This window comes from Condylura cristata, unplaced genomic scaffold (genome assembly GCF_000260355.1).
Source record: "Condylura cristata isolate star-nosed mole 26May11 unplaced genomic scaffold, ConCri1.0 scaffold00002, whole genome shotgun sequence".
Lineage (NCBI taxonomy): Eukaryota > Metazoa > Chordata > Mammalia > Eulipotyphla > Talpidae > Condylura > Condylura cristata.
In genome coordinates this window covers 19,116,018-19,142,185 of record NW_004567103.1, presented here as the reverse complement: position 1 = coordinate 19,142,185, position 26,168 = coordinate 19,116,018, and the positions used below count along the sequence as shown (strand labels likewise).

The window sequence follows — 26,168 nt, the reverse complement described above, 5'->3', positions numbered from 1 at the left end:
TTTACATAGTTAGCTATAAACAACATTCTACAAAACCTTGACTGAATCCAGTGTAATATTCGATCTGACTCCAGACATTACATGCCTTCAGAAGGCGGCAACAAGAATAGCTTGCAAAGTAACATGCCCAACCTTCAAATTACTATTATTATTATCATTATTCTTATTACTATTGAATGAGACTCCCATTCTATGGTTGCATGAAATTGCATAGTCAAGGCTGGTCATGTGCTCTGTTTGTATTTCAGGTGATGGGAGTGGTAGGACCTTCCAGTGTTGCTGACGGATTACCCCTTCTTCATCTCAGCCCTTATCTCTCACCACCTCTGCCCTTCAGCACAGCTGTTGTCCGGCTTGTAGCATTGCAGATACAGGTGTGACTGCGTTACCTGTTTGTCACGCTCATTAAGTTGCTGGTGGAGGCACCAAATCATGGTGGTCTCTTTTTTTTTCTGCAAAGGCTGGGCAAAATCTGTGAAACAAAAGTATTAACATCTCCAAACTTTTATAGGTTTGGAGCTTCAGCCCTGAGCTTGGCCCTAAGTTGTGCTTCTGTAATTCTTCTTGAGATCTCAAAAATAGCAGAGTCATTTAGTCGTGCCACAAACTTAGGAACCACTTTGGTCATTTATAATGTGTGCAAATACTTGGGGAAACTAAGGATTTACATAATCAGCCCACAATTGTTAATTAAGAGAGGCAGTCATATTCAAAGTCTGGTTTTAAATTATTTGCAGAAGAAATTGCAATATGAAATTTTTTGCCAAAGTTAATACTAGACTTTGAATATCTTAATTTCCTTTAATGATTGTGGGTTGAGTATCATGGGTGCCTTTTTAATATTTTGCCTGTTGTTTTCTTTCCGAAATAATCATTGCCAGTGCAAAGAGTACAGGATGTCAATTCCCCTGCCTACTTCTGTGTGTCACCAAATTTTAGAGAGTGGTGAATCATCAGAAAGCTCTGTGACTAGCAAGAAATATACCATCCGTGTAAATAAATAATAGACTCATCCATCATCTGATAACCAAGTTTGAAGTTCCATCATCCAGAGAATGGTTAGGTGATAGAATAGAGATTCAGACGCACCGAGACTACTGTGCAAAAGAGATCTATTTTAATGATGTGTGTTGAGATCATTTATTTCTTTCTCTGTTGTTGATTGCTTTCTAGCTCGGAGAAGGCCTTATGCAGGCATCAAAGGACTTTTATTTTACTTTTCTTTTAAGATTTTTATTTACTTATTTTTGTGTAGAAGAGCTGGCGTGGAGGCAAGAGGAGGGGGTGGGGGATGAGAGAATTCACCAGAGATAGAGCGGGGAGCAGAGCAAGTGGATTTACGGAAATACATTGCTGAGGGGAAGAGCACAAGACAGGAGAGGTCTGCTGAGCTATAGGTGGGTCACCTCTCTGGCCGGGGATCTAACTCAGGCCATCGCGATGATAGGGCTGACACTATAGCCAGTAGGCCACCAGAGTGGCCCCTTAAGGGACTTTTAAATGACTCCAAAGGGAGCAGGTGGCACTTCCTTTTGTTGTCTCTAAAATAATTCTTGGTGGACAAATGGTAAAAATGAATAAGAAAACGTGGTTGTTTTTGTGCTAGACCATGCAAATTATAATATGCCCTTTAATATCTAAGATGTTACTGTCTTTTAGGTATGTAGCTCTCAATTATGTCAAGCAAATGGTAAAGTACCAGTTTTGAGTGAAACTTGCATGCTGCCCAGGTAACAAATCAAATCATAGTTTACAGGAGCAGCCAGCAGGGAGTCACCGTCTCCATTCTGCTGTGTGAAACATACTGAATGGGTGTGGGGGTCAATTAATCTTTTTTTTCTATCATTGCTGCACAGGCTTTAAAAGAAGATTTCCCCTTAAGCCATGTGATCTCCCCATTCACCAACCAAGAGCGAAGGGAGGGGATGCTTTTAAATCTGCTCATCCCATTTGTGCTCACAGTAGGATCTGGAAGCAAAGGTCTGATTAATTTAACTAAAGGAAATTTATCATTGTTGTGTTTTCTTAAAAGTCAGGCTGTTATTCTTTTTTCTTTTCTCCATGAAGGCCATCTCTGAAGTGAATCTGAGTCATTTAAACAGAATTACTTTAGGAAGTCAACTTTTCCTTTCTATTCATTTTAGCTACCCTGGGCCAGAATTTCTCTGCTCCACGACTTAAATGATACATCCTAATTAAAATCATATCAGTGCAGCCAACGTCAGGAGAACATTGTTTCAATTAAGAAAATGGTGTTAATTAAAGTTCAGTCTGATGAGGAGTGATCATTGAATGGGTTTTAAAAACCTATCGCCAGGTTTAGCACAAATCCTGCCATTCAACCCTCATTCAATTCCAGCATATTTTCATTACTTTTCTTTCTTGGGGGATTTTTCCTTTAGGAAAAATTTGTCTCGAATGTAAGGACAGTACATTATAAGTGTGTGAGCAGAAAAAATGAAAGCGATTGAAATGGTAAGCGGGAGCTTTGGCTAAGAACATGATTCTGGGGGCCAGCTACAGAGAAAACACCAGGTACAGGAGCACTTTCTGTCAGATGAGAAACTGACATTGGTGGGAAAGCACCTGCATTTCTAGGGTGTTCTAGTTTGGCATTGGAAAGAGAGCTGAATTTGTTTGTGTCTAATGTGCAAAGTCTTCCTTGCGACTTTTCTCTCTGCTTCCCTTCTCCAAACTCTGTCCCTCAGATAGCCCATGGCTGGAGCAACCTGAGGTCCAGCTGCTGCTACAGACGGTTATTAATGTGCTCCTGCCCCCTCGGATCATCAGCACGTCCAGGAGCAAGAACTTCATGGTGGAGAGCTCCCCCGCCCACTGTTCCACCCCTGGGGATGCTGGGAAAGACTTGCGCAGGGAAGGACTCGCAGAGTCTACCAGCCAAGCTGCGTACTTGGGTGGGTATTCTTCCTCCCTCCATGGCCATCTATGTGCGTGTGCATGTGTATGGCTACCCAGATGCACTACTTAGCCGTGTTCTACTTTGACTGAAAAAATATTTTCAAAGACCTTGATCCAGAAAGTAGGTGAAAAAGCCACTTGAACAAGTGAAAAGCATCTGCCTCCCAAGAATGCCTGGGTTCCTTCTGTAAACATATTCTAAAAAAGGAAGTATTTTCATCTCTGTGATGCCTAAATTACTTGGTTGTTTTTCAGAAGTGTGCTTGTGCTTATGAGGCAAGCATCTGCAGTAGGAATTCTTCCTCACTGATGAAGTAGGAGATCGCTCACGTGGTTCTCATAGGAAGCTGTTACCAGATGTAGACTCCATGGTGTGCATGGACATTGGCCCCCGGGGCTGACTGCCCATCACCCATGAGAATGAAACCCTGCAGCTTAACAGGCCACAGCCTGTGCAACAGGACATGGTGGCCTCAGAGTAGATCGTGCCCTACCAGCTGTTTTCCCTGACAAGTGTATCCTTCACTCCCCAGGTGTTCTTCATTCCAGGGAGACCACTCAGAGACTGCTCGCCCTAGTCATCCTGAACTTATCCACTCCCTTCCTCCCTCAACTCCTACTTTACCTTTACCCTACCATGCCTGTCCAGGCAGCCCTGAGCACTGCAAAGCCACTCTTGCCCCATGCACTAAGCTGGGGAGAAAGTCCACGCTCACCATGGCACTGAGAATAAAGATCACTGGCAGCAGGAAATCTGAAAAAAGTGAAAGTTGATACATCTTGCCTGATGTTTGTCTATTCACCAGAGCAGATGTTGGTGGGGAGTATAATATGAAAATGATACATGAGTAAAAAGGTCCTTGGAGTGTGGAGTGGGAGCCCGGGACAGTATTTGGACTGCATTACAAATGCTTAATTTGAAAATGATGTGATTGACAACGAGGATGTAGAAAGATCTACACCCATGGGGTTGAGTTGCCTGAGACATGAGGAAATCAACTCAAAATCTAGACACAGGGCCCTCCCTGGTGGCACCAAAGGGTTAAAGCACAGCACTATAGAGCTATCTGCAGCCACTGCAGCACAAGTTCGATCCCTAACCAGGGAGGTGACCCACATGGCGTGGCAGACCTCTCCCACTGGTCCCCTCATCAGTGTATTTCAGTACGTCTGCTTGTTCTGCTCCCCACTCTGTCTCTGGTGAATCCTCATAACCCCTGCACCTCTGGCCTGTACCCCAGTTCTGTATACGTAATAAAACAAATCAATAAATCTTAAAAAAAAAATCTAAACACCAACAAAGAGCCCTGCAAAATATTGGGGGCTGTTGAGAGGATGATGGGGACAGAGGGATTCCTGTGTAAGAAGAGGAAAGAGGAAACACTTCATGAGTGAATATCTTTTGTCCTCTCCACTTTCTACCTTTTTGACGAGGGAGGGTATTTTGATTACTTGGCCAGACTACTGGACCTCTAATTTGTATTTACTTTTACATTGATTTCAAGCACCTACTACACTAAGCAGTGTTTTCTATACTTTATAGTCTCCTCACATAGATTTCTCATCATTCAAAGAAGGAAATGTTCTCATTTTAGGGGCAAAAACTCTTAAGGCCCAGAAAGGTTCAGTAACTAAGCAAAAGTCACAAAATCAGTAAGTGGCAGAGTCAGCTTTCAAATTCAAGTCTTTTGACATCACTAATATGTGATATATAGAGAAACTAAGAGTCTGGTAAAGACAAGTTGAAGGACCATCCCTTCATAGCTGATAACAGAATGGAAGCATCAGGAGAAGGGAGGTAGGGGAAGTGGTAAGAACAAAGGAAGGGAGCAGCATGTCTGCGGACTATGGTTAATTGAGTGGTGGATGCACTATCGTGGCAATATCCAAATACTACCTCCATGAAAAGTTGACTATTTAATTTTAAAGTAACTTAAGCCAAGGCATGAGATATCAAAGTTGCTGCTTGTAAGCCCCTCACTGCATTGCTTTTGTGTTGCAAAAATCCAGAATACCAACAGGTGCATAATAGCAGTAGAAGAATCTCAGGTTCAAGTTAAGGAAAGGGGAGTATGGCTTTCTGTTATTTTTGTTTGTTTGTTCATATGTTTTTTAGTTAAGGAGAAGGAATGGAGATGAGTGATTATTATGAAAAATGAATTTTAAGGAGGAAGATGGGTAAGGAAGAATCTTACAACACCTTGTTGTAAGAAATGCCCTCACCATGGTAAAGGTAGAAGTGAATTTGGAGGGTTTGGGGGGCTTGGATTTCTGAATGTCTTTAATACACAAAGATAGGTCTTGAGACATGATCCAAAAGACCCAGGACTACCTTGTTGCCCCCAGGCTGACTGTGGGGAGAACTGGGTGACACCAGAAGCTCCCACCATAATCTCTGACACATTCACAACATTCCAGCCTGTTCTGACACATTGTTCAGGAAATCTGCTTCCTGAAAGATAAATCACTAAATGTAAATGGTAACAGGACTACCAGAATCTGAGAGAGATACCATGAAGGACTGCAACAGGGTTTAGCAACATGCAGGATGTGGAGGGAGGGATGGAGTCTTTTAATCTGGAAGGATACACTCAAATACTATGCTGGTTACCTCCGGAAAACAGTTTGGGTCGGTTTGGGAAAGGGAAGGTTTTTTTTTTTTAATTTTGTTCATCTCTGTATGTCTTTGTTTTACTTTTATTAACAAAATCATATTATTTCTATACTTAAAAGAAAAATATTTTAAAGTGTTCATATTTTAGCTTAAGTGAGAGCTATACAGGTATTACCATAAAGTCACTATGAGACACTTTCTGAACACAGAATATTAGCCACACATGATATTTGCAACACATTTCCCCATCATTCCATGAGCTACTTTGCTCTGTCCTTTCCAAAACTGTAATTAAGTGCACTTAAGAAAGATATTTGTGTTCTCCTAGTCAGAATCACAACATCTTTGCTAGACACAAATCTGTGACTTGACGCCATAACTCCCTCATTCAGGAATACATGTGAGTTTATTGAGAGAAGGGAAAAGCTTAGAAATTTTGAAAAGGTTCTCTCTCATGCATGAAGGTTGTGAGATAGGTAGCTGGAGGTGGGCGGGCTTCCTCCTACTGCAGTGTAAAGCAACTCACTTTTCTTTTTTCCTGGTGTGAAGCTTTGAAGGTGATTCTCGTCTGCTTTGAGAGGCAGCTGGGATGCCAATGGTACTGGCTGAGTCTTCAGGTGAAGGAAATGGCGCTGCGGAAGGTGGGCGGCCTGGCTCTGTGGGACTTCCTGGACTTCATCGTGCGAACCCGAATCCCCATCTTTGTGCTTTTGCGCCCTTTCATCCAGTGCAAGGTGTGGTGTGAGGGTCTCCTCCAGCAGTTAAGGCAGATAGAGCAGGAGGGCTTGTGGGAAGCACTGTAGAGCCAGTTAGTAGGAACCGTTAGCAACAGCCCCCAAAATGTGCCCCAGAGGATAGCTTTTCATGTTAGAAGTACTTTCACAGTCTCAGAGTCTATAAAATCCTGGCCTCTCCACTGAACAACCTGCATCTGCCCCCCCCCACCGCCCCCAAATCTGACCCAAAGCAATGAGTTTGAAAATGGCCTCCTTTATTCCACGCATACCTACGACCTAACTTAAAATACGCTCATTGGGAGAGTTAATGTTTTTCCTCAGAGGCCCTGAGGGTTTACTCAATCTTTCATTTTTATAATGCCCTGATTTCCTGGGTGCAATGACTGAAAAGCAATGTATTGATCAAAAACTTCTGGCATGAAATTCTGTTCAAAGAACTTCATCTGCCTCCCCTTATTTCACCACAACCAGCTGTGAAGTAGGTTCAACAATTAGGCCATTTTCAAGTGGAAAATTGAGGACCTGAGAATCTCTGCCTGCCTTTCAGCTTCTGGCCCAGCCAGCAGAGAATCATGAAGAGCTTTCGGCCCGACAGCACATCTCCGACCAGCTGGAGAGGCGCTTCATCCCGCGCCCTCTGTGTAAGAGCTCCCTCATTGCGGAGTTCAACAGTGAGCTGAAAATTCTCAAAGAAGCAGTTCACAGCGGATCTGGTGAGTCTCTGCAGGGGGGATTTAGGAGTTGGTGGATTATGGAACCCGCACTATCCAAGCAATGCCTGGTCCTGGCCCCCACTGTATGAGTGATGGTCTGGCCATGTGGTACACCAGTAGATTTGACCTTGTCATCATTGACAACAGAACAAAAATCAAGAGGGTGGCACAGGAGCTTAATTGCACTCCTTTTCTAAGCATTTCTTTCAGTCATCATTTCAGTAGACAAGCTTTTGTGGTCTAGTGAGGTTGGAAGCCGATGTGAAAGAATTCACCAGAAAAGGGGGTGTTTGACACAGAATGAGTCCTGTCCCTGCGTTCCTGGAGCTGGGCTGTTTGTTCTAGTAGAGGGGCCAGTATTATGACTTGGTTACCATGGCAACCTTATCAATTCCCTTATCCATGCAACCTCCCAAACTTGCCTGCTGGGTAATGAATGGGGACTTAGTTTGTAACCTTATTAAATGATGTCCTGACATTTGCTGAATATTTAATGGAGAGAAAAGGTATTCAAATTCTTAGCTTAATTTCCTTATTGAACATGAGGAGAGTTATGTTTATTGGGCATCCTATTACATTACAGATTATTTCATAGCTGCTACTTCATTTAATCCACACACATACCTGCAAAGTGTATAAAAGTTCACTCAATGAATGAGGGTTCTGAGATTCAATCACACACAAACTTCCAAGACAGTTGAGAACTGTGAGGGCTAAAGTAGGTCTCCATAATGGATTACAAAATGGATTATCTGTTTGCAAGTTGAAGGGAGAGGGCTGAACTGGAGTCAGCGGGTTAGGCATTACTTTCTTTACATTATTCAAAAGATTTTCTTTAGAAATATACTGTCTACTTTGTACAATTATATTAATAGCACATTACTAAGGGAAAAAAATCATTAACTGCCATTAGAGGGCAGTAATTCCCCACAAGCAAAATATATGTGGTGGAGGGGGGGGTTTCTAAAACTTTTATTATTGTTTGCAGCGTATTCAAGATAGAAAAAAATGTGGAATCTATATAGTGTCATTCAAATATTCTGCTTTATAAAATAAGATAACGTAGATTTTATAAATTGTAATTCCCGAAAAGGAGAATGTGAACACATTTTGATTGTGTATTCTAATTTTGATTGTGGGATTCCTGTCAGATCATATGCTTATTACTTCTGTATGCTTGTGCCAGGCGATAAAATCTGCCAAGCTAGAAACTCGTTTAACAAAACAGTAGGTCAACATTAATTTGCATGCTTCTAGCTTTGGAAAATGAAATGGAAACGTTATGAGAGAGGAGGAACAACAAAGCATTTGATAGCTAGAAATATTAAACTCCCACAAGGAAACTATTCAGTCATAAGTGCATCCGCAGTCAGTTCTTTTTACTTTAAACATTCTCTCTTCTATTTGCTACTTTGTCTAAAGATCATTTATCTGGGGCACACTATTAAACTGTCTTTCCTTTGAAAAGACAAGTGGGAGGCAGTTGAACAAATATTTGTTTCTTTCAAGATCCTTACCATGGGGCCTCCCTGGTGGTTCACAGGGTTAAGTCTCAGCACTATGAAGCAATTCCAGCCACCCCAGCAGGAGTTTGATCCCCTGCCAGGGAGCTGACCTACATGACTCAGCAGACTGCTCCTGTCTTGCCCATTACTCCCCTCAGCAGTGTATTTCAGACAGACAGTCCACCTGTTCTGCTCCCTTTGGGTCTCTGGTGAATCCTCTCACCCACCCCCCCACTTCTGGCCTGTGTCAATAAATAAATTCTTTATAAAATTCTTATATGTGTCAATAAATAAATCTTTAAAAAATGATCCTTACCCAAAAATAATAATAATAATAATAATGCACAACTGTATGCCAGAGACATTTTACAGGGGTAAAAGGGGAATGGGATCAAAAACGGGTGGGGTGGGTAGAGTGCACTGGACTATGGTGGTGGCACATGGGTGATTTGGTGATAGGAAGTCCATGGGGATTACAACTGAGATTGAAAGAGGCGCAAAATAAACCCTTGTATTATATTTTAAAAAATAATAAACACATACTTGACCTTGGAGAGAAAAAAAAAAAAAGACCCTTACCATGGATTTCCTCTGCTCTGGACCAGCCTACCAGGGGAAGACCTCCATCAGCACCGTGGGCACCTCTACCTCTGCCTACCGCCTGAGCCTGGCCACCATGTCCCGTTCTAATACCGGCACGGGCACCGTCTGGGAGCAGGACAGTGAGCCCTCCCAGCAGGCCTCCCAGGACACCCTGAGCCGCACTGATGAGGAAGATGAGGAAAGTAAGTCACCCCCAAAATCAGGGATGTGAGCAACATATGTTGGCCAGGCAAATGAGAACTTGGGAAGTTTTTCTACCTCTGACCCCCTGCTCAATTTTACAGAAGAATTCAAAATGGAATTTTGACAGATTCCATCATTTCTACTGTCTGCTCTTATAAGTTCTCTGATACCTTTAGTTTAGGAAGAATGCAAGCAATAAAAGTAGTATTGTGGTGACACCTAAATTTTCTTTGAACTTATATAGTGCATTAAGGCTCTTTTAAGCTGTGGATAAGTAACTAAGGGAAGCCTTCAATCCTGTTTTCCAGAATATTTTGCTTAGATAGTTGCTCAGCATTTTCATGACCCCGCCCCTCTCCTGGCAAGGCAGAGTGAGAGATGACAAGGCTAGTCAGCTATACCCATTAGAATGTAGAATGGCAAGCTATTTGGAGGGAATTCATCCCAAACTTAAATTGAGTGTCCCCAGGGGCTGAAGTAGCCCAGGAGATTTTAATATGACTGCTTTTGATTTGGTGACAGGGACAGAAGGAAAATTCAGTCAAGAATATACTTCAGACCTACTTCATTGTAGGTTTTAAAAAGTAAAAGTGAATGTTACCTTTACATACCATTGCTGGGCCCTCCCTAGTGGTGCAAGAGGTTAAGTCTCAGCACTATGAAGCTATTCTCAGCCACTGCACCATGAGTTCGATCCCCAGGCAGGGAGCTGACCCACATGGTGCAGCAGACCTCTCCTGTCTTGCCCACTGCTCTCCTCAGCAATCGATTTCAGTCTGCCTGTTCTGTTCCCTACCCTGTCTCTGGTGAATCCTCTCTCTCCCTACACTTCTGCCCCATACCCCAGTTCTTGAATATACATAAATAAATAAATCTTTAAAAATAAATACCATTGTCATTTGATGAGGATTTTAATTGTATTATTTTATTAAAGACACTGATATAAAATTTATAGAAGTGTGCTTTCAATGCTTTATGAATTAGAAAAAAATTAGAACTTCACTCAGAAGCTCTCTATCACACCAAATGAAAAGCCTTACTCTGAGCTAAATTAAATAGAGGAGTAGGAGTTGAATTTAGATTTTTTGTTACTAAGATGACTGAAAGTATTTTAGTATCCTACAGTAATTAGATATCCAGAAGAGAGAACAAAATAAATGCTTTGTTAAGAAACTTATCAATAACATTTCAATTTTAGTTTTAGGATTAATAAAATAATAACCATATTATTTTAATAATAGCCATATTGCCATGCACCTGACCTGCAGACATACTTATTTCTAACTCACCCTGGTCATAGAAGTGCTCCTAAAATTATAATCATGGAACTCTTGAAAAATCTTGAGCAAGAAAACAAAATGAGAGACAAGGATCAGCAGTTTAAATATTAAATCCTAGTGATAGTTCAGAATTACTTAAAGTAATATCTATTTTTCTTGAAGACATGAAACAGTCCCTCCCAGGAATGTTTTAATGATAAGAAATGATCCCACCTATCTCCTGTGGAACTAAATATATTTTGTAGGTAAGGTACGAATAAGCAGATGGCCTACCCAGTGGGAAAGGGCTGAGGAAGAAAGTGGAGAGACCGAGATATCATTGCTCATGAGCCCAGACTCCTAAACAAACATCAACACAGTTCTGGCTAATGTGTTCTCAGTCATCCCAACTACCTAATGAAAACAGAGTTGTTAACAGATGTTGTGGTATGTGATGTGACTGTGAATTTATACTGGGTGGGGAGTGAAAGCTTGACAGTTGACTGCTTTATAGTAAACTGTTTCCCATCCAGTCATTAAGCATGCATTAAAACCTAGCAGGAGCATGTTTAATTTAAAGATACATTCTTCGTCTCTAAGACCTTTGACATTATCTTATCGAGGAGAAGAAATTTTTGATAAAGAACACTAAACAAAAGAATAACTTACATAAAATGTTGGGAACCAATGTTGTCCCTAATAAAGATAAAAATAATTTTAAAATTAAAAGAGTTAATTTAAAATTTAATTTATTCACTATCTTATATAGTAATTAATGGTTATTTCAGAATACTAATTGTGATGTACTGTAGAGTAAAAGAAATAATAGTTACCATATACCTAAAAATGAATGACTGGAAGGCAGCATGTGATTTACCATCAAACACATATTGAGGGAGTGTTAAGTGATATATGAGTTTGGGGGAAGGGGGGATTGCGAAATAAGGGGACCTGAAAAAAGACTGTAGAAATAGTTTCCTCAGGTCTGCCACTATTTTCATGATGTTAAGACACATTAGTTTATTCTTTTCTCTGTGACCACACCAAAAAAGTGAATATTGTTCATGTCAACTTTAAGTTAGTCATTATACAGCAAATTAAAATTTCTGGCATTTTTTAATTTTCAGGCTTTTGGTTTAAGATAAGTTTCATTAAACAAAATAAAGGAACAGACAAACAAAACTAAACAACATTAGTTCACAGAGATGTAAGCTCACCTGTTCAAAAGCATTGTGCTAATGTTTATTTTCAAGTGCTTTTAAACATACTGTGTTAAACAAAAAGACAAAATAACATTTTTGATTTAGGTTAAAATAAGCATTTGTTTCTTAACTCTATAGGCTTTTAAATGTTTTTTTTTTTTTTCCTAAAAGTATCCTAGTCTTTCCATAAGTGGTCTAAAAATCACTAAATATAATGTATGTAGTTTTTGAAAGTCAAATATACTTGACTCATGAAATAACAACATCCCTTATTGAACTATCTCTGGAATGTCTGATGATTTATAGTCCAGCTTTTCTGAGATCTCTGGTATCCAGGCACTCTTTGGCGTTTATAAATATTCTACTTGTGAAAGTGGACAAGCAGTTCCCATTGATTCATGAAGTCTGTTCAGGGTTAGAGACTTATGGACATGAATGATTATTTGTCTCTTTGTTCAGAGTAATACCTGAGACTCTTGAGGTTTTGTTCGGGTTCTGTTCATAGGGGTGAACGGCAACTGAGCTTTGGGCCTGCCCTCAGGTCTTATTCAAGCCAAGGATGAGGCTGAGGAGTTTTGATTTTCTGATCAATATCATAGCTCCCACAGTAACTCTATTCCTTTCCCCGTCCAGATGACTCAGTAAGCATGCCCAGTGTGGTAAGTGAGCAGGAAGCTTACCTCCTGAGCACCATTGGAAGGAGGCGGTTCTCCAGCCATGTCTCCAGCATGTCTGCACCTCAGGCTGAGGTGGGCATGTTACCCAGCCAAAGGTAAAGAGCCATGGGTGTCTTATACTCTGTGCTTGGGGGCAAAGGTAGAAATTCTGAAAATTGACTTCTGTTATGCTAAAGCCGCTAAAAGGGATGCAAACAATCATATCGTTAAAGTAGACGTCCAACAAAGGACTCTTCAAATCAGGTCATGCAGGCAACAGTATGTTGTATTATCTAAGGCCTGATGATGGGATTCTGATTTCTGATTCAAGAATTGTTGTCTTGGAAGATACGTGATCTTCCTTTTTGAATACATTCTTATATTTCAGATTTATCATTAGCTGTGCTAACAATGAGTACTGGCAAATAAATAGGACTTGCTTGATGTATTTGGGAAAACTTAACTTCTGATAGGTCATCAGTATTTGTTGGAGGCTTAGTCAAGTTGAAAAGTATCCATGCCTCTGTCTATGACCATGGGCACGTCACTTAAAAGGGACCCATAAAATCTTCCTTTGGAAATGAGGAGGTTGGTTCTAAAGATCTTTAACCTCCCCATCTATGGTTCTGTGGTTCTGTGACTAACTCCTTTAAAATAATTTATGTATTCTCTGCCCTCTAAGAATCGGTATACAAAAATATTTTATGATATATAAAGCATGCTGTGTAAAATGATCTGAAACGAGTCAAACATTATCTATTTCAGAGTGAAAATGACATTTTCACTTGAGTAACTGAATCATTTCAAAGAGTTCTTGAGCTAGTTTATCCTTAATACTTATAGATTCATATATTTAATATAAGGAAAGTATTAAAAATCAGGACATACTCTATTTAATATAAGGAAAGTATTAAAAATTGGGACATATTCTAATGTTCATATAAACACCAATTATGTACATAAATACTTTGTGCCCAAATCTTTTAGCCATCAGTTCATCAACTATATGGATGAAATTATACTTATGAAATAGAGCCTAACTTTGCAGAATATCAACTATAGGGGGAAATGATAAGAGATGATTAATAAGAAAGTGATCTTCTGTAAGGAAAACAGTATTTTAGGCCTATTTAGTTATTGCAATAATTGATAATATATAAGAAGCAAAGTGTATTAGGAAAAGAGAGCTTCTTTCTAGGGACAGAGACTTTTTTACAGTGCATGGATTTGGGGGGACAGATACTTCAACTTCCAAATGAGTTAGTTCCTTCCAACTTAACAAGTGTTTATTGGGTGTCTCATGGGTGCTTAGCTCAATGCTAGGTATTAAAGACAAGAGAGATAAGGTGTGACTCTTTCTGTTCACAAATCTCCAAATTAGCTGCATCCAAATAAATCAATAAACTAATTATTCTTCCATCAACCTGACAGATTCCTTCTTTTGACATTTACAATTCAGTCACTAGAGGATGGAGTAAGGAGGTAAACTCAAGCTCCATGAGAATTCTTCAGGGTTATCTTCTTTCCACTGTTTATTGACATTTTCATTGCAAAATGAGCAGAAGTCGGGTTCTTTCTTTGTTTTTCTTAATGGCATCGGTTCCAAGAGTTTGGTTGTGCCCGTTCTTGGTAAGTGGTTTCTGTGTGATCATGTCACCACATATAAGAAAGGAGCAGGGTCAGTGAAACATCACATGCGTAATTCAGATGAAAAATAATAGCCACCCAGCCAAACGGTTCTTCTTCTACAGAGTCCTTCTGCAGTGAGTTTGAGAGCTCATGTGTCCATTTGGAGCTCATTTTAAATCCCAACTCTTGACCAATAAGTAGAGTCGTATCCATCCAAAGTCCTTCCTCCCCCATTGCCTTGAGTCCTATGTCTTGACAAACCCAGCACAAGGTGAAATGGTTGACTGTCTCCTTTTCCTTCCTTGTTCTGTTAAATTTATTTTTGGTTCTCGGAAGCAGAAAACTGCATGCCTTTTTTTCTTTTTCTTTTATTTGTTTGCATTTTCTTTCCCTAAATGCTTCATCTCCCTACCCCTCCTGCAGTGAACCTAATGTCCTCGATGACTCCCAGGGCCTGGCCGCCGAGGGCAGCCTCTCTAGGTACAGTGTCAACGCTACCTGTCTTTTGGTGTCTGTGCTGGGAAACTAGCTGTTCCCTGTCTCTTCTGTCTCTCTGTCTCTCTGTCTCCTCTCGCCCCGTTTGATACCTTTTTCCATTCCTTCCCCTTTGTTGCTCATGAACACACGAGCCTGGAAGTCAAAGGTGTAGTCTCCTTTGTTTTCAGCTTCACAGTTTAATAACAAATGGTTTAAAACACTTAGATAAAAAAAAAAAATCTGTGGATTTCTTTTATGTGATTATCCCATGGACATCCGAGGAGTTCGATAAACAAAATGTTAACCCCATCTAATTCACTCCCTCACAACACACACTGATATTCCTTAAGAATTGTTTTGTAGAAACCTTTTAATCCAACCTCTCACCACCAAGAAACCCCTTATTAACTCAAAACAGGTCTTTGAGCTAATACCATGCATGGTAATAAAACAAACAACAAGAAATAAGATACAAGAAATAAGAGCAGCAATGTTATCACAATTTAGATAATTCCCTCTCTGGGATGCAAGCTGCATGGCAAGCTACTATAGCAGCTTGTTCAGAGTATTTCTATAAAGAATGTCTGTCCCAGCACAAAGATGACTCTGAGCCATGATCATATCAGACACAAACATTTCTCAGTAAGTAAGAGAATCTGGCCATGCAGACAATGTATAATCTCAGCTGTTGGTTTAAAGCTTCAGAAAGGGGGACTGCACCTTTAACACTCAGATAAACCATGTCAAACATTCCTAATCTTGTGCTTGATTCACACCTCTCAACTAATCCTCATTAGGGGTAATGCTTCTGTTCATTCTAAGAGTACCTTTGCTCCATCTCAAGAGAAAACATTTCCTTCCAGGTGTACATTATGTAGTGAGTACGATATACCATGTTTATTGCTTTATCACAAAGATGAGGAAATGTTGAGAGGCCGTTCCTGTGAAAGGTTGTCCTTTGTTTCTTTTGCATCTTGTTCAGATTTCACATTTTCTTTTGCCAATCGAAAATGGGAAATTAGTCCATCATTAGGTGTACCTTTTTTTTTTTTTTTTCAAAAACTGAAACCCATAATTCATGACATTCATTTGTGTTTGCGAGCCCTTGCCTTGACAGATCAGTCTTTCATTGGTGGTAAACGTGGAAGTGCTGCGGAATGCAGACTTAGCTTCATTATCAAGAGTTTTGGGGACAAGGAAGAGTAAAAATGTCCTCAAGATGTTTTCTCCTTCATTGTTCAAAGTTTGATGAGATCTGAACTGAGTCTGGCACCGTGACCACTGCTTGCAAAGAATGCATTTGTTTGATGCTTAAAATGATATGTGAGATAGGAGACCCTTGATTCGAAGATGATTTCAGAGACTTATTGAGAATAGAAAGTATTAAGCCAGACTTCTATTGTGCTGGCTTTGGGCTAGACCTTTTATAATCCAACCAAATTCTGCTCTTACTGAGTGAATAGTAGCCTGGGGTTGGTATGAGATGTGAGTTTGAGTTGATTTTTATGAATTCTCCAAAGGATGTGTCCTCTTTGGCTGGCTTGGAGTTCACATGAATGCTTTGGAGTTATCTGAACCAAATTCAGTTACCTTCTGTCCAGTGCCATTGGGAATAAGTCCAAAGCTCCTGTGACGTGAGACTGGTTGAGAGCTAGTTATAGATTTTGACTACAACTAAATTAGTCAGTCATGTCAGGGCTTCTTCGATGACTGTTTCAGATCAGTTGATCTATTGCTCCTAAATGATTTTGTTTTAGTTCTGGGTGTTAGTTACCCAGACTTGGCCATGGTTGTCAAGAAACCAGAAGACGAGGTTCTCACTTTGAATTGTAAATAATGCTATGAACTCGGAAGCATTCCACCAGCCACTAGCACGCCCACCTTTGCCATGCACTGCAGATCTTCTCTCTTGAACTCCATCATGTCACCAAGTTCTCTTTGGAGGAGAGGAACTTTTGGCATTTACTGAGAGGTGGGTTTATAAGAGAGGATACATATCTTTTATATTTGATTTCCAGGCTTTCTTATTTTTGGCATGAAACTTTTCTATGCTGCAAACTCTTAAAATCCTTTAAAAAAAATAAAAAAGCAGTAAAGCATTAACCTTATAAATCACTCTTAGCACACACCTGAGCACCTAATATCTAAATGACATGCAAAGTCATAAGGAAAATTCTGCTTCAAAGCTTAAAGGATTAAGGAAAATTCCTAAGGGTAGGTAAAAAGCCACAGCCTTGCACCCCAACTTCCCACAGACATTATAGTAAATTTTGGGGATTCGCTTTTAAAAGAGCACTTGTTTCAGGCAAAATGGGCAAGTTGGTCAAGGGCTATGTGAGGAAAAGACCAGGGTTACTAGAATAACCTGATAAATATGTGGAAACCAGTAAAATTTTTGCAGACCTTCAGAAAATTCCTTTTTTTTAACCTGTACTATCTGATTTCTTAAAAGATGCATCAAAAGAAATAACAGCCTGTTAGAAGCTTCACACTAAAGAGAATTACCTTTGTTGAGAGTGTTGCTTTTAGAGATATAGAAATTCATTGCAAATGTTCCTACCCTGTGCCCACACCCATATACACATACAGATCAAATTATGCTTTCTGCAAGAATATAAACATGCAGAGGTTTACTGAAGTATTTAAGCCTGGTTGTTTAGACTTGAGGATTAGATTTTGTTTGGACATGTTAGAACATTTTGAAAGGCAGGAATTGACAACTTTAATTCAGAAAAGGGAGATTACAACATTATTTGATTTTGAAAGGTTCATTTTAATCACAGTGAAAAATAAGAATGTAGCTCAAGTTAGAACAAGACTCTATAGCCTGGGTGAAACAAAATATAAATAACCTCTTTAGTAGATCATGCTCATCCACATTTTTAAATATGAAAACTTGGCAAGTACACCCAAAGTACAAAGAGCAAAATTAAAACCACCTTTTCATGTAGCTAAAAATTAATAACTAAGAAAATGTGTGTTGTGATTCACAGATATGTATTTTTCTACTGCTAAATCTATTCTTACAGGATATTTAAGATCTAGATTATTTCCCCTTTTTAATCTGATTCCAGCCTCTAATCTCTAAATTATGTGGCATTTAAAATACATTTTCTTGGCTGCTGTGGAGGCTAAGTAAATTTTAAACAATAATCTTTTACTGGGAAAGGGAAAAGTAGGACTTTTGTCTAGTGTTAATTTCCTTGTTATCTACAAATGCTCTCTGGTTGCTTTGGTGCTGACTGTATGCATTCCCACAAGGCAATGGCTCAGGGTAAATGCTATGCTGTGTGTCTTGTGTTTCACCTCTAGAGTTCTCTAACCATATTAAAACTGAAACAAAAAGTGCAAATGAAACAATACATACCAATTCATTTTCTGTGTGCTAGTCTTACCCACTACTTCTACTTAAAAATTTTCAGTATATTGGGAGCCCAGCTAGCTCAGTCAATAGAGCATGAGACTCTTAAAATTTTAAGTATGAAATACACTATATTTTGAGCTATACCCCCAACTAACTAAAAATTTGAGATGAATGTCACAAATTTCTATTGTATTACTCAATGACTCCTTCAACCCTCTTTTGTAGCTTAAGAACTACCACCAGGTCTATAAATTTCATTAGGAGGTAGATCTGTATTTGCACATTACCGTCCAGGCTATCCTGCTGAAACAGGATAAAAGAGATTATTTGTGGTGATGGCTCCCCTAACTTGTTTGAATTTCCCTAACATATAAATCACTTCCACACATTTTGAGTAAGGTGTTTCTATTTTTCATAGAGTTGGGTCAAACCAGTTCTGCCAAACCCCAGTTGCATTTATTTTTCTGAGGTTTAGATTATGATTTGGTTTGTCAGAGTGTCATTCTTTAGTAATTCAAAAATAGGAAGAATGACTTTAGTTTCCATGTGGAAAGTTTTCTCCTTATTGTTTTAATCTATTGCTTAGAAAACACTGGACATCAGCCAGTTTCATTCCCAAGGTTAATCCTTTTGGGAAACAAGTTTTCTATAGGAAAGTGTTCAGGGCAAAAACTGGGTCTTCTGGTTGACTTAGTAGTGCACATGTATGGTCACACATCACAAGCTTTACAGACAACTGAAATATTACATCCCATGGAGAACAGCTACAATAAAGCTTCCTTTTACATGTGATATACCCCCAATAAGAGAAGGGTGTGCTGAATAAATTACTTCCAGTAATAACTTCTCTGGCAGTTTGCTATTAATGTGTCCTGACTGCATATAGTTAAACCAGACATTGGTATTCCAAATGAAAACATGTCAGAATCACATTTTTAGGGAAAAGACAACTTATTAGACGGGAAATATTTCCAAGGACATCTTCTATAAATTCATTTGATGTGTGCATTCTATTGATGAAATGCAATGTCATTTGCATAGAACAGCTATCTACTAAAGCTATAAACTTGATCCATTTCTTAGCTACAAGCCTCTCTATCCATAGAGAAAATTTTGATGCTTATGATCCTTCCTTGGAATAATCATTGTAAGTTACCATTATGTTTTGACATTTAACACTCCCTGAGTAATGTGTATTTCTTTTCTTTTCTTGCACCATTTTTTTTTTCTCACAATCTCAGAGTACCAAATAAAAATGAGATGAGAGGACTGCCTCGATTTCATTTTCTCTGTCCAATTATTTTCAAGACATTTTATACATACTTCCTTTAGTGTTCTAGAAGCAATGAACTCATTACCAATATCAAATATAAAACAAGTAAGCATGCTATATGCGTCACTTTTCATGTTCAAACCATTTTACATCAACTAACTTCTTTTCTCTACCTTAATGGGAGGTAGGTGGTAAGTATTGCCTTCCCTTTATGGCCAAGGAGACTGAGGTAACATTTAGATGTCAATGAAGAATCCATTCCAATGAAAGCTTTGCTTGGTATTTGGGAGAAACTTGTTTCTACTTTTGTGCATATGGTAATTGAATACTTTTCCCAATTTAAGACATGTTGAAATATATAATTAAGAAGGAGATGTCACTTCAAACATGCCAGCAACATAGTCTGGATTGCTTACTAGAATTTATTGCATTGTTCCTTTGGGGGTAATTTTCCATCTGCACAGAATGGCCATATATGGTACCAGGTCATATATGTATAAAGATAATACAAAGTACATTGATATTTTAAACTTGTTATTCAGGAGGACAAGAAAGTTTTAAAAAACATCTGTTTTGGGTACTCTTTACAGAAGTTTAAATTGTATATCCTATATAGCAAAACTCTGATATAATTACATCCTTATTTCATAAATACTTTTCCAAATTAATAAGCTCCATTTGGGAAGCACTGATTTTATTTTAGTGGAAATATGAAAAAGACTTAAAAAATGAAAAATGTGACTGTGTCAACCATGTGATGATTAACCAGTTGTTAACACAACCAAGGAAACATCTGATTGTCTATCTTGACACCATTTTCTCTCCCTACAACTGCCACTAGTTTTCAAAGTACCTGATTTTTTTTAAAAAAAATGGAAATGAATGAATATAGTCTTTCTTTTTCCAGAGTTGCTGACTCTGGATTCCTCTGTGGAATATTTTATGCTAAAAGCTATTCGTAGATGACTCTCCTTTTGCGAAGGCAAAGCAGAAATGAATAACCCATTAACTAAATAATCACATTGGCATCAACCACTGAATTACAGTGTTCTCTGGGGCACATTTCTTTTTTTCACCCCCACTCCCATTATTAATATCTATTGTACATGCATGCAGAATGAAAAAGGATCATGGGCCCATGTCAGTATTTTCAGCTTCACCCAAACTAATATAGTGACCACTGTCAGTAGTCATTTTTGCATTTAAAAGACACACATACACAGTAAATTTGGGGGGAGCAGGTTGTTGCTTTTCTACATCATTTGATATGTTTGAGTGCAGCTACTCAATATTAAAGTTTCCAAGTTGCAATCATAGCCTTACTACTTTGCCAGCCTCAAAATCTAAAACCTTTTTTTTTTTTTTTCAAAAAAAGAAACATTAAATTGTCTATCCTTGTGACTATTCATTTCCTCGGTAGTCACAGACTCCAGGCTGCAAACATGTGTTGAATGTGCCCCTTCACCCAAATGGATTCTGTGTCTGATGTGTTTGATATTTGTCCATCTTATTTTCATTTAAATTGAAATTTAAAACAAGGTGTTCCCATCCATGTGACAGAGTTGTTTGTGTTTGTTTGTTACCACCTTTTCCCTTCCCCTCAAAAATAAAAAATAAAAAAAATAAAAAAATTGAGATCAGACTATGACATCTGAAACCTTTTGGTGGCTTCCAAACCAGGGGTGTGATTGAACCAATGTTTTTGCTGAATGATAGAAATGGCATCCGTGATTGAAAACAGAATCTCAATTTTGGCAGCTTGGGGCTCCCAGGCCCCGTCCTTCCTCCTAAACCTTTGAAAACGCCTATCCCAGGACTCTTTCCCAACCTTCCTTCAAAGATAGTGGTATCTTTGAAGTGACTTTCATTTAAGTGATTTTGGCTAACACCCACCAGAGGATGGCCTCCACCGTCTCTCCAGAGTATGCTAATGCTGCTGATGCTTGACAGGGTGGCAAGTGTGCAGAGCGAACCTGGTCAACAGAACCTCCTCATTCAGCAGCCTCTGGGGAGGAAGAGGGGCCTCAGGCAGGTAAGCAGACCCTGACAGGGTTAGAGAGTCATCCTGTGAAACGGAATTGCTCTTCAGTTTCTAATGCCCTCCTGTATTAAGATTATATTTTGCCTTCTCTCCATTTGAAATAAGCCATACTGAGCAACTGTAAAATGTGTTAAGTGCTTGGACAAGCTGGATGTTTTTAGCTTCTCTTTGAGCTTTGAATCTTATTAGCAAAGCTGTTGACTAAGCAAAATATGGGGGGTAAAATCTATTTGTTCCCTACCTAGAACCCTTTCCCAGCTGAACTTACTGAACAAGGCAGATTTGTTATAAAGTTGATTAAAGACCTGGTTATGTATAAAGGCCAAGACACAGTCATATTTTCTTCCTTACTGAAGATTAATGATTCAATTTAAAACTGAAATCAAAGGAAAGGTCATCTTTAAAATTCCCATAGCTGCGTCGTACTCCCTAAATAAAAATATAAAAAGTAATAAGTGCCTCAGGACTCCAGCTAATAAAGAGGAGCAACTCAAGAAAGAAAAAGTCAGATGGAGGCCTTATTACTTTGTGGCAGCTTCTTAGGATTGATTTGGGTACTAGACACTTTCTCAGCACCTCTGATTTTTCTATCAATCTCCCCTTGAGGCTTAGCATGTGTTCCAACTTAATTTTATATGAGGCAAGGCTGGCAGGTAAACTATCATTATTAATTTTGTATCTTAAAATTCATGGGTTCATATTGACTATTTTAATTTATGTTAATTTTCCTAGGATACATATATATATGTAAATTTTCTTAGGATATATATTTATATGAGTAATAATTGTAAGATAGAACTAGTTAAAGGAGATGCAGGAATCTAATACTTATAGTTATGAGTCCACAGAGACTCATAAAGAAAGGAACAAATTATAGTCTGAATCCTCTGAGTACAGGATTTCCTCCCAGGCAGTTAGACCCTTCTTGCCAGCTTGATTCTGCCTGTTCTCTTTAGTTAAGACGTCCTCTACTGTCACGTCAGAAGACTCAGACTGAACCCAGAAACCGCCACGGGGCTCGGCTCTCTACCACTCGGAGAAGCATTCAACCTAAAACAAAGCCATCTGGTGAGGCCTGCTGCATCCCTCTGACTATGCAGTTAACAAGATGGGCAGGAAGCCTGCAACTGAGCTCCTGCAGCTAAGCACAGCTTTGGGGAGTTACTTGGATAAGGGAAGCTTCCCAGAAATCCTTTTCAACTTTCCAACCCCTGTCCCTACCCCCACATACCTAGGGAGCTGAAAGAATCCAAGGTAAAACACTAGTGCTTTGAAGTTTGACTAGTGCAGTTTGTGTTTTCTTTATGTGATCCAGGAGCAGGGTTTGTTATGTCTTACTGAAGACAAAGGAATAATGCATAATAGGGTCTTTGAAGTTCTCTTGTCAGCTATGACAGATGTTACCTATTGTTCTGTGTGAATCTTGCTTTAGGCCATGTGTATAAAAATGATTTTTGACTTGTTCTACTCTTCATTAGGTGAAATGAACATATGTTTAAAATTGTTAAACAGGATCTCACATATTAATGAGCCCGCAGTGTATCACTACCCAGAACCAGGAGACACTGGTTAAAGCGAATTAAGTGCTGACAGCATGTATTGCCCCTAATCACTCTTCTATTTGTTGCCTTACCTTTAACCTACCGCAGATCAGAAACGATCTGTGACCTTCATTGAGGCTCAGCCGGAGCCAACAGTTGCCCCAACAGACACACTTCCTGCTTTGGGCCAGCCACAGGGCTGCAGTCCAGCTCCATCTCGGAAACCAGAAGGAACGGACAAGCCAGTCCTCACATCCTCCCCTGCCATTGTTGTTGCTGACCTGCACAGCATGAGTCCCAAGCAGGTGAGGCTGCTAGGGCCACAGACAAGATTTGCTCCTACCTTCTTGTTTTTTTTGTTTTGTTTTGTTTTGTTTTTTAAGATTTATATCTTTTATGCATTCAAGAACTCTGGGGTATAGGCCAGAGGTGCAGGAGTAGGGGGTGAGAGGATTCATCAGTGACAGAGTAGGGAGCAGAACAGGCTGATTGATGAAGTCCACTGCTGGGAGAGCAGCAGACAAGACAGGAGAAGTCTGCTGTGCCATGTGGGTCCCTCCCTGGCTGGGGATGGAACTCTTGATGCAGTGGCTGCTGCTAGCTTCATAATGCAGAGACTTAACCCCTTGAGACTCTGCTCCCATCTTCTAAGAACTACTTGGATATGCAAATTTGTTCCATAAAATTTATGTCTGTGTCTGCAATGTTTTGTTGGTGACATAGACATTGGTAATGTCATCATGGAAACAAAAATCTATATAAAGTATATGGTGAGAAAGACATCAACTGAAGTATTTTGAGAAGTCTAGATATTCTTCAAATTGAAAACAAAATATTTCATTGCTAAATAACCATTGAAAGATAGTTCATAAAAATAGATTATCAATTTAGATAAAGCTTTGAAGTACAGAGCTATATCCTAAGAGAGGAACTTTTTGTTTTGATTAAATATCATTATTAGTGATATTCACTATCATTGCTTAGAATTTTTTTCCTTTTCAATTTTAATAATTGAATTCTAGTAGGCCCCATATTCTTCTTGTGTGGTATTTCTTTAAAAGATTTATTCATTTAAGCATACAAGAACTGGAGAGTAGTACAGAGGTGTGGATTCACCAGAGACAGAGTGGGGAGCAGAACAGGCAGATCTACTGAAATACACTGCTGAGGCAGGTCAGGAGAGGTCGGCCATGCCATGTGGGTCAGTTCCTTGATTGGAGATAGAACTTGTGCTGCAGTGGCTGCTAATAGCTTCACAATGCTGAGACTTAACCCCTTGTACCACCACGGAGGCCCTTGTGTGGTATTTAAAGTAAAGGGGAAATATGTTTGTAGCGTCTTTGATAGTTAAGAAGCCTTGTGATAACACTATCTTGTCTTATCCTCAAAGTGTGTAAGAGCAGCAGGGAAACACCCGTTCCAGGTCAGAAAACTGAGACTTTAGAAAGTCAAAAGCATCTCTAGAAGAGCTCATGTTTTAACAAGTCTAGAGCAGGGACTAGCCCTGTAATTGCTGTGCATGTGCAGCTAGATAACAATATTTTTGTGCTCTTGCATGGCACCCATCCTACTTTTCCATGATCCTTTGATCACAGAGTGAGACCCTCCTCCCTGAAGGAGAAAAGAAGGAGGATTCTGAGGCACATGGCGCGGCAGCACACAGCCCGCTCTCCACTCAACTCTCAGACCCTGATGAATTCACAGGCCTTGAGACTTCCATCCTTCTACAGCATGGAGACACCGTCCTTCACATCAGCGAGGAAAATGGCATGGAGAATCCCCTGCTGTCCAGCCAGTTCACTTTCACACCCACTGAGCTTGGGGAGACTGATATAGCTCTAGATGAATCACATGTCTAGTTCCCTATCTTCTAGGAGTTTCCAGGTATGGACAAGAGGTGGAGGGGATCACTTTGCTCATGTTTTGAAAAGATGAAAACGTAGCACTTTATATCCAACGGGTGGCACAAATCTCAGTAGCTTCTGCTGCCGATGCACACACTGTTTCATAAACATCTTTTAAAAAAAAAGCAATGGCTAACATCGCTTGGTTGCTGAAGACCATAAAACCCAGGGAGGAATACGGGGAAGAGCCATTTCATTGCACATTGTTTATGATTCAAAAAGCCTTCAATAATTAAAATGTATACTATTACAGAGCTGCTTACCTAGGAATAGTACCACAGAGTATGTCCTAAAAAAGGAATGCAATTTTTTTAAGGTTATTCACATTATACATCTCATGCAAATATTTATTTTTATAGTTTCAAAAATACTAAATCAGGTGGCTGTACAAGTAACAATTTACATGAAAGTAACCAATAAGAAAAATATTGGTTTAGGGAAACTAAATAACAAACCTGCAGCCATTTTTTTGTTTTGATCAACAAAACAGTCATTGAGAAGAAGGAAAAAAATACTATTTTTACAGCTATGGACTTTTCAATATTTATTTTTGAACTATCATTTTCATTGCATTTTGTAATCAAAATGCTAGTGTCATAAGATTATTTCATTTAATAATCACATCAGAGAGAATATTCTAGAAATAATCAGACATAATTCTGAATTAATAAGAACCAACTGGCTTGTACTATGTTTTAAAAATGAAATATAAAGTATAATATCTAGAAAGAGATACATCTAGCCCTGACTGCACTACGAAGACAAGAAGATATTGGGAAATCTGATTATTTTCCTTACACTATATTGTGCCTGCCCTCAAGGGCATATTTTCAAATATTAGATTATTGTTGTTAGAATTAAGTCAATAAAATAACTTTTTCTCAACATTAATAATATTCCTATGATCCTTAGACATATAAGCTTATAAGGAAAAAACTACAAAGTGAGCAACTTCTCATTGTCAACTTGTGTTTTATTTTAACTTGAAAATTCAGTTACTTCAAGAAAAGCTTAAAACTTAAAAGGCTTGTGAGGCCATCTCTAGTGTGTGATTCATATAGTAGGGCTTGGCATCTTATAGTCCAAAGTGGAATTTCAACATTTTGAGTTTGTATTGGAAAACTGTTACATAATGACTAAACATATAACAAGTCATATACATGCTTACATTGGTATGGTGGAGTGCATGTGTGTGAATATGTGTGAGGGGGGTGTGTTTTCTAGTGCTCAAGTTGAAGTTGAATACAGACTTGATTATATTGCAATGAATTTAAAACATCTGTATGCTTAAACTTTTGACTACACTGGGTATGAAATGTATATGTCTATGTAGACGAGACCCACTGAAACCACCCAAATCACAAGGGGAATTATTTTTCTTTTCAGATTGCTTATTAACGAGGCATTATTTACATTGCAATTTATGTTGTCAAATATAATTTGGGGTTTTTTTCCCATTCACTAAGAAAATGAAAGATATCTTTGAGTTAAAGATAAAAGGCAAAACTGAACATTTCAAGACTGAAAGTCAGAAAATAGAGGTAGTAA

General features: G+C 39.0%; 1 protein-coding gene across 1 annotated transcript in view; it reads left to right on the top strand.

Annotated features, from left to right (window-relative positions):
* The window catches only part of UNC80 (unc-80 homolog (C. elegans)), a 181,056-nt gene extending 155,922 nt beyond the window's left edge, over window positions 1–25,134 (top strand). The window contains exons 54-65 of the mRNA XM_004674811.2: window positions 249–374; window positions 1,857–1,980; window positions 2,709–2,915; window positions 6,083–6,267; window positions 6,818–6,983; window positions 9,094–9,273; window positions 12,369–12,507; window positions 14,444–14,500; window positions 21,085–21,166; window positions 22,132–22,243; window positions 22,825–23,021; window positions 24,312–25,134. Coding sequence (XP_004674868.1) covers window positions 249–374; window positions 1,857–1,980; window positions 2,709–2,915; window positions 6,083–6,267; window positions 6,818–6,983; window positions 9,094–9,273; window positions 12,369–12,507; window positions 14,444–14,500; window positions 21,085–21,166; window positions 22,132–22,243; window positions 22,825–23,021; window positions 24,312–24,575 — 1,839 coding nt within the window. The 3' untranslated portion in view covers window positions 24,576–25,134. The remainder of the gene's footprint in view (window positions 1–248; window positions 375–1,856; window positions 1,981–2,708; window positions 2,916–6,082; window positions 6,268–6,817; window positions 6,984–9,093; window positions 9,274–12,368; window positions 12,508–14,443; window positions 14,501–21,084; window positions 21,167–22,131; window positions 22,244–22,824; window positions 23,022–24,311) is intronic.
* The last annotated feature ends 1,034 nt before the right edge of the window (window positions 25,135–26,168 follow it).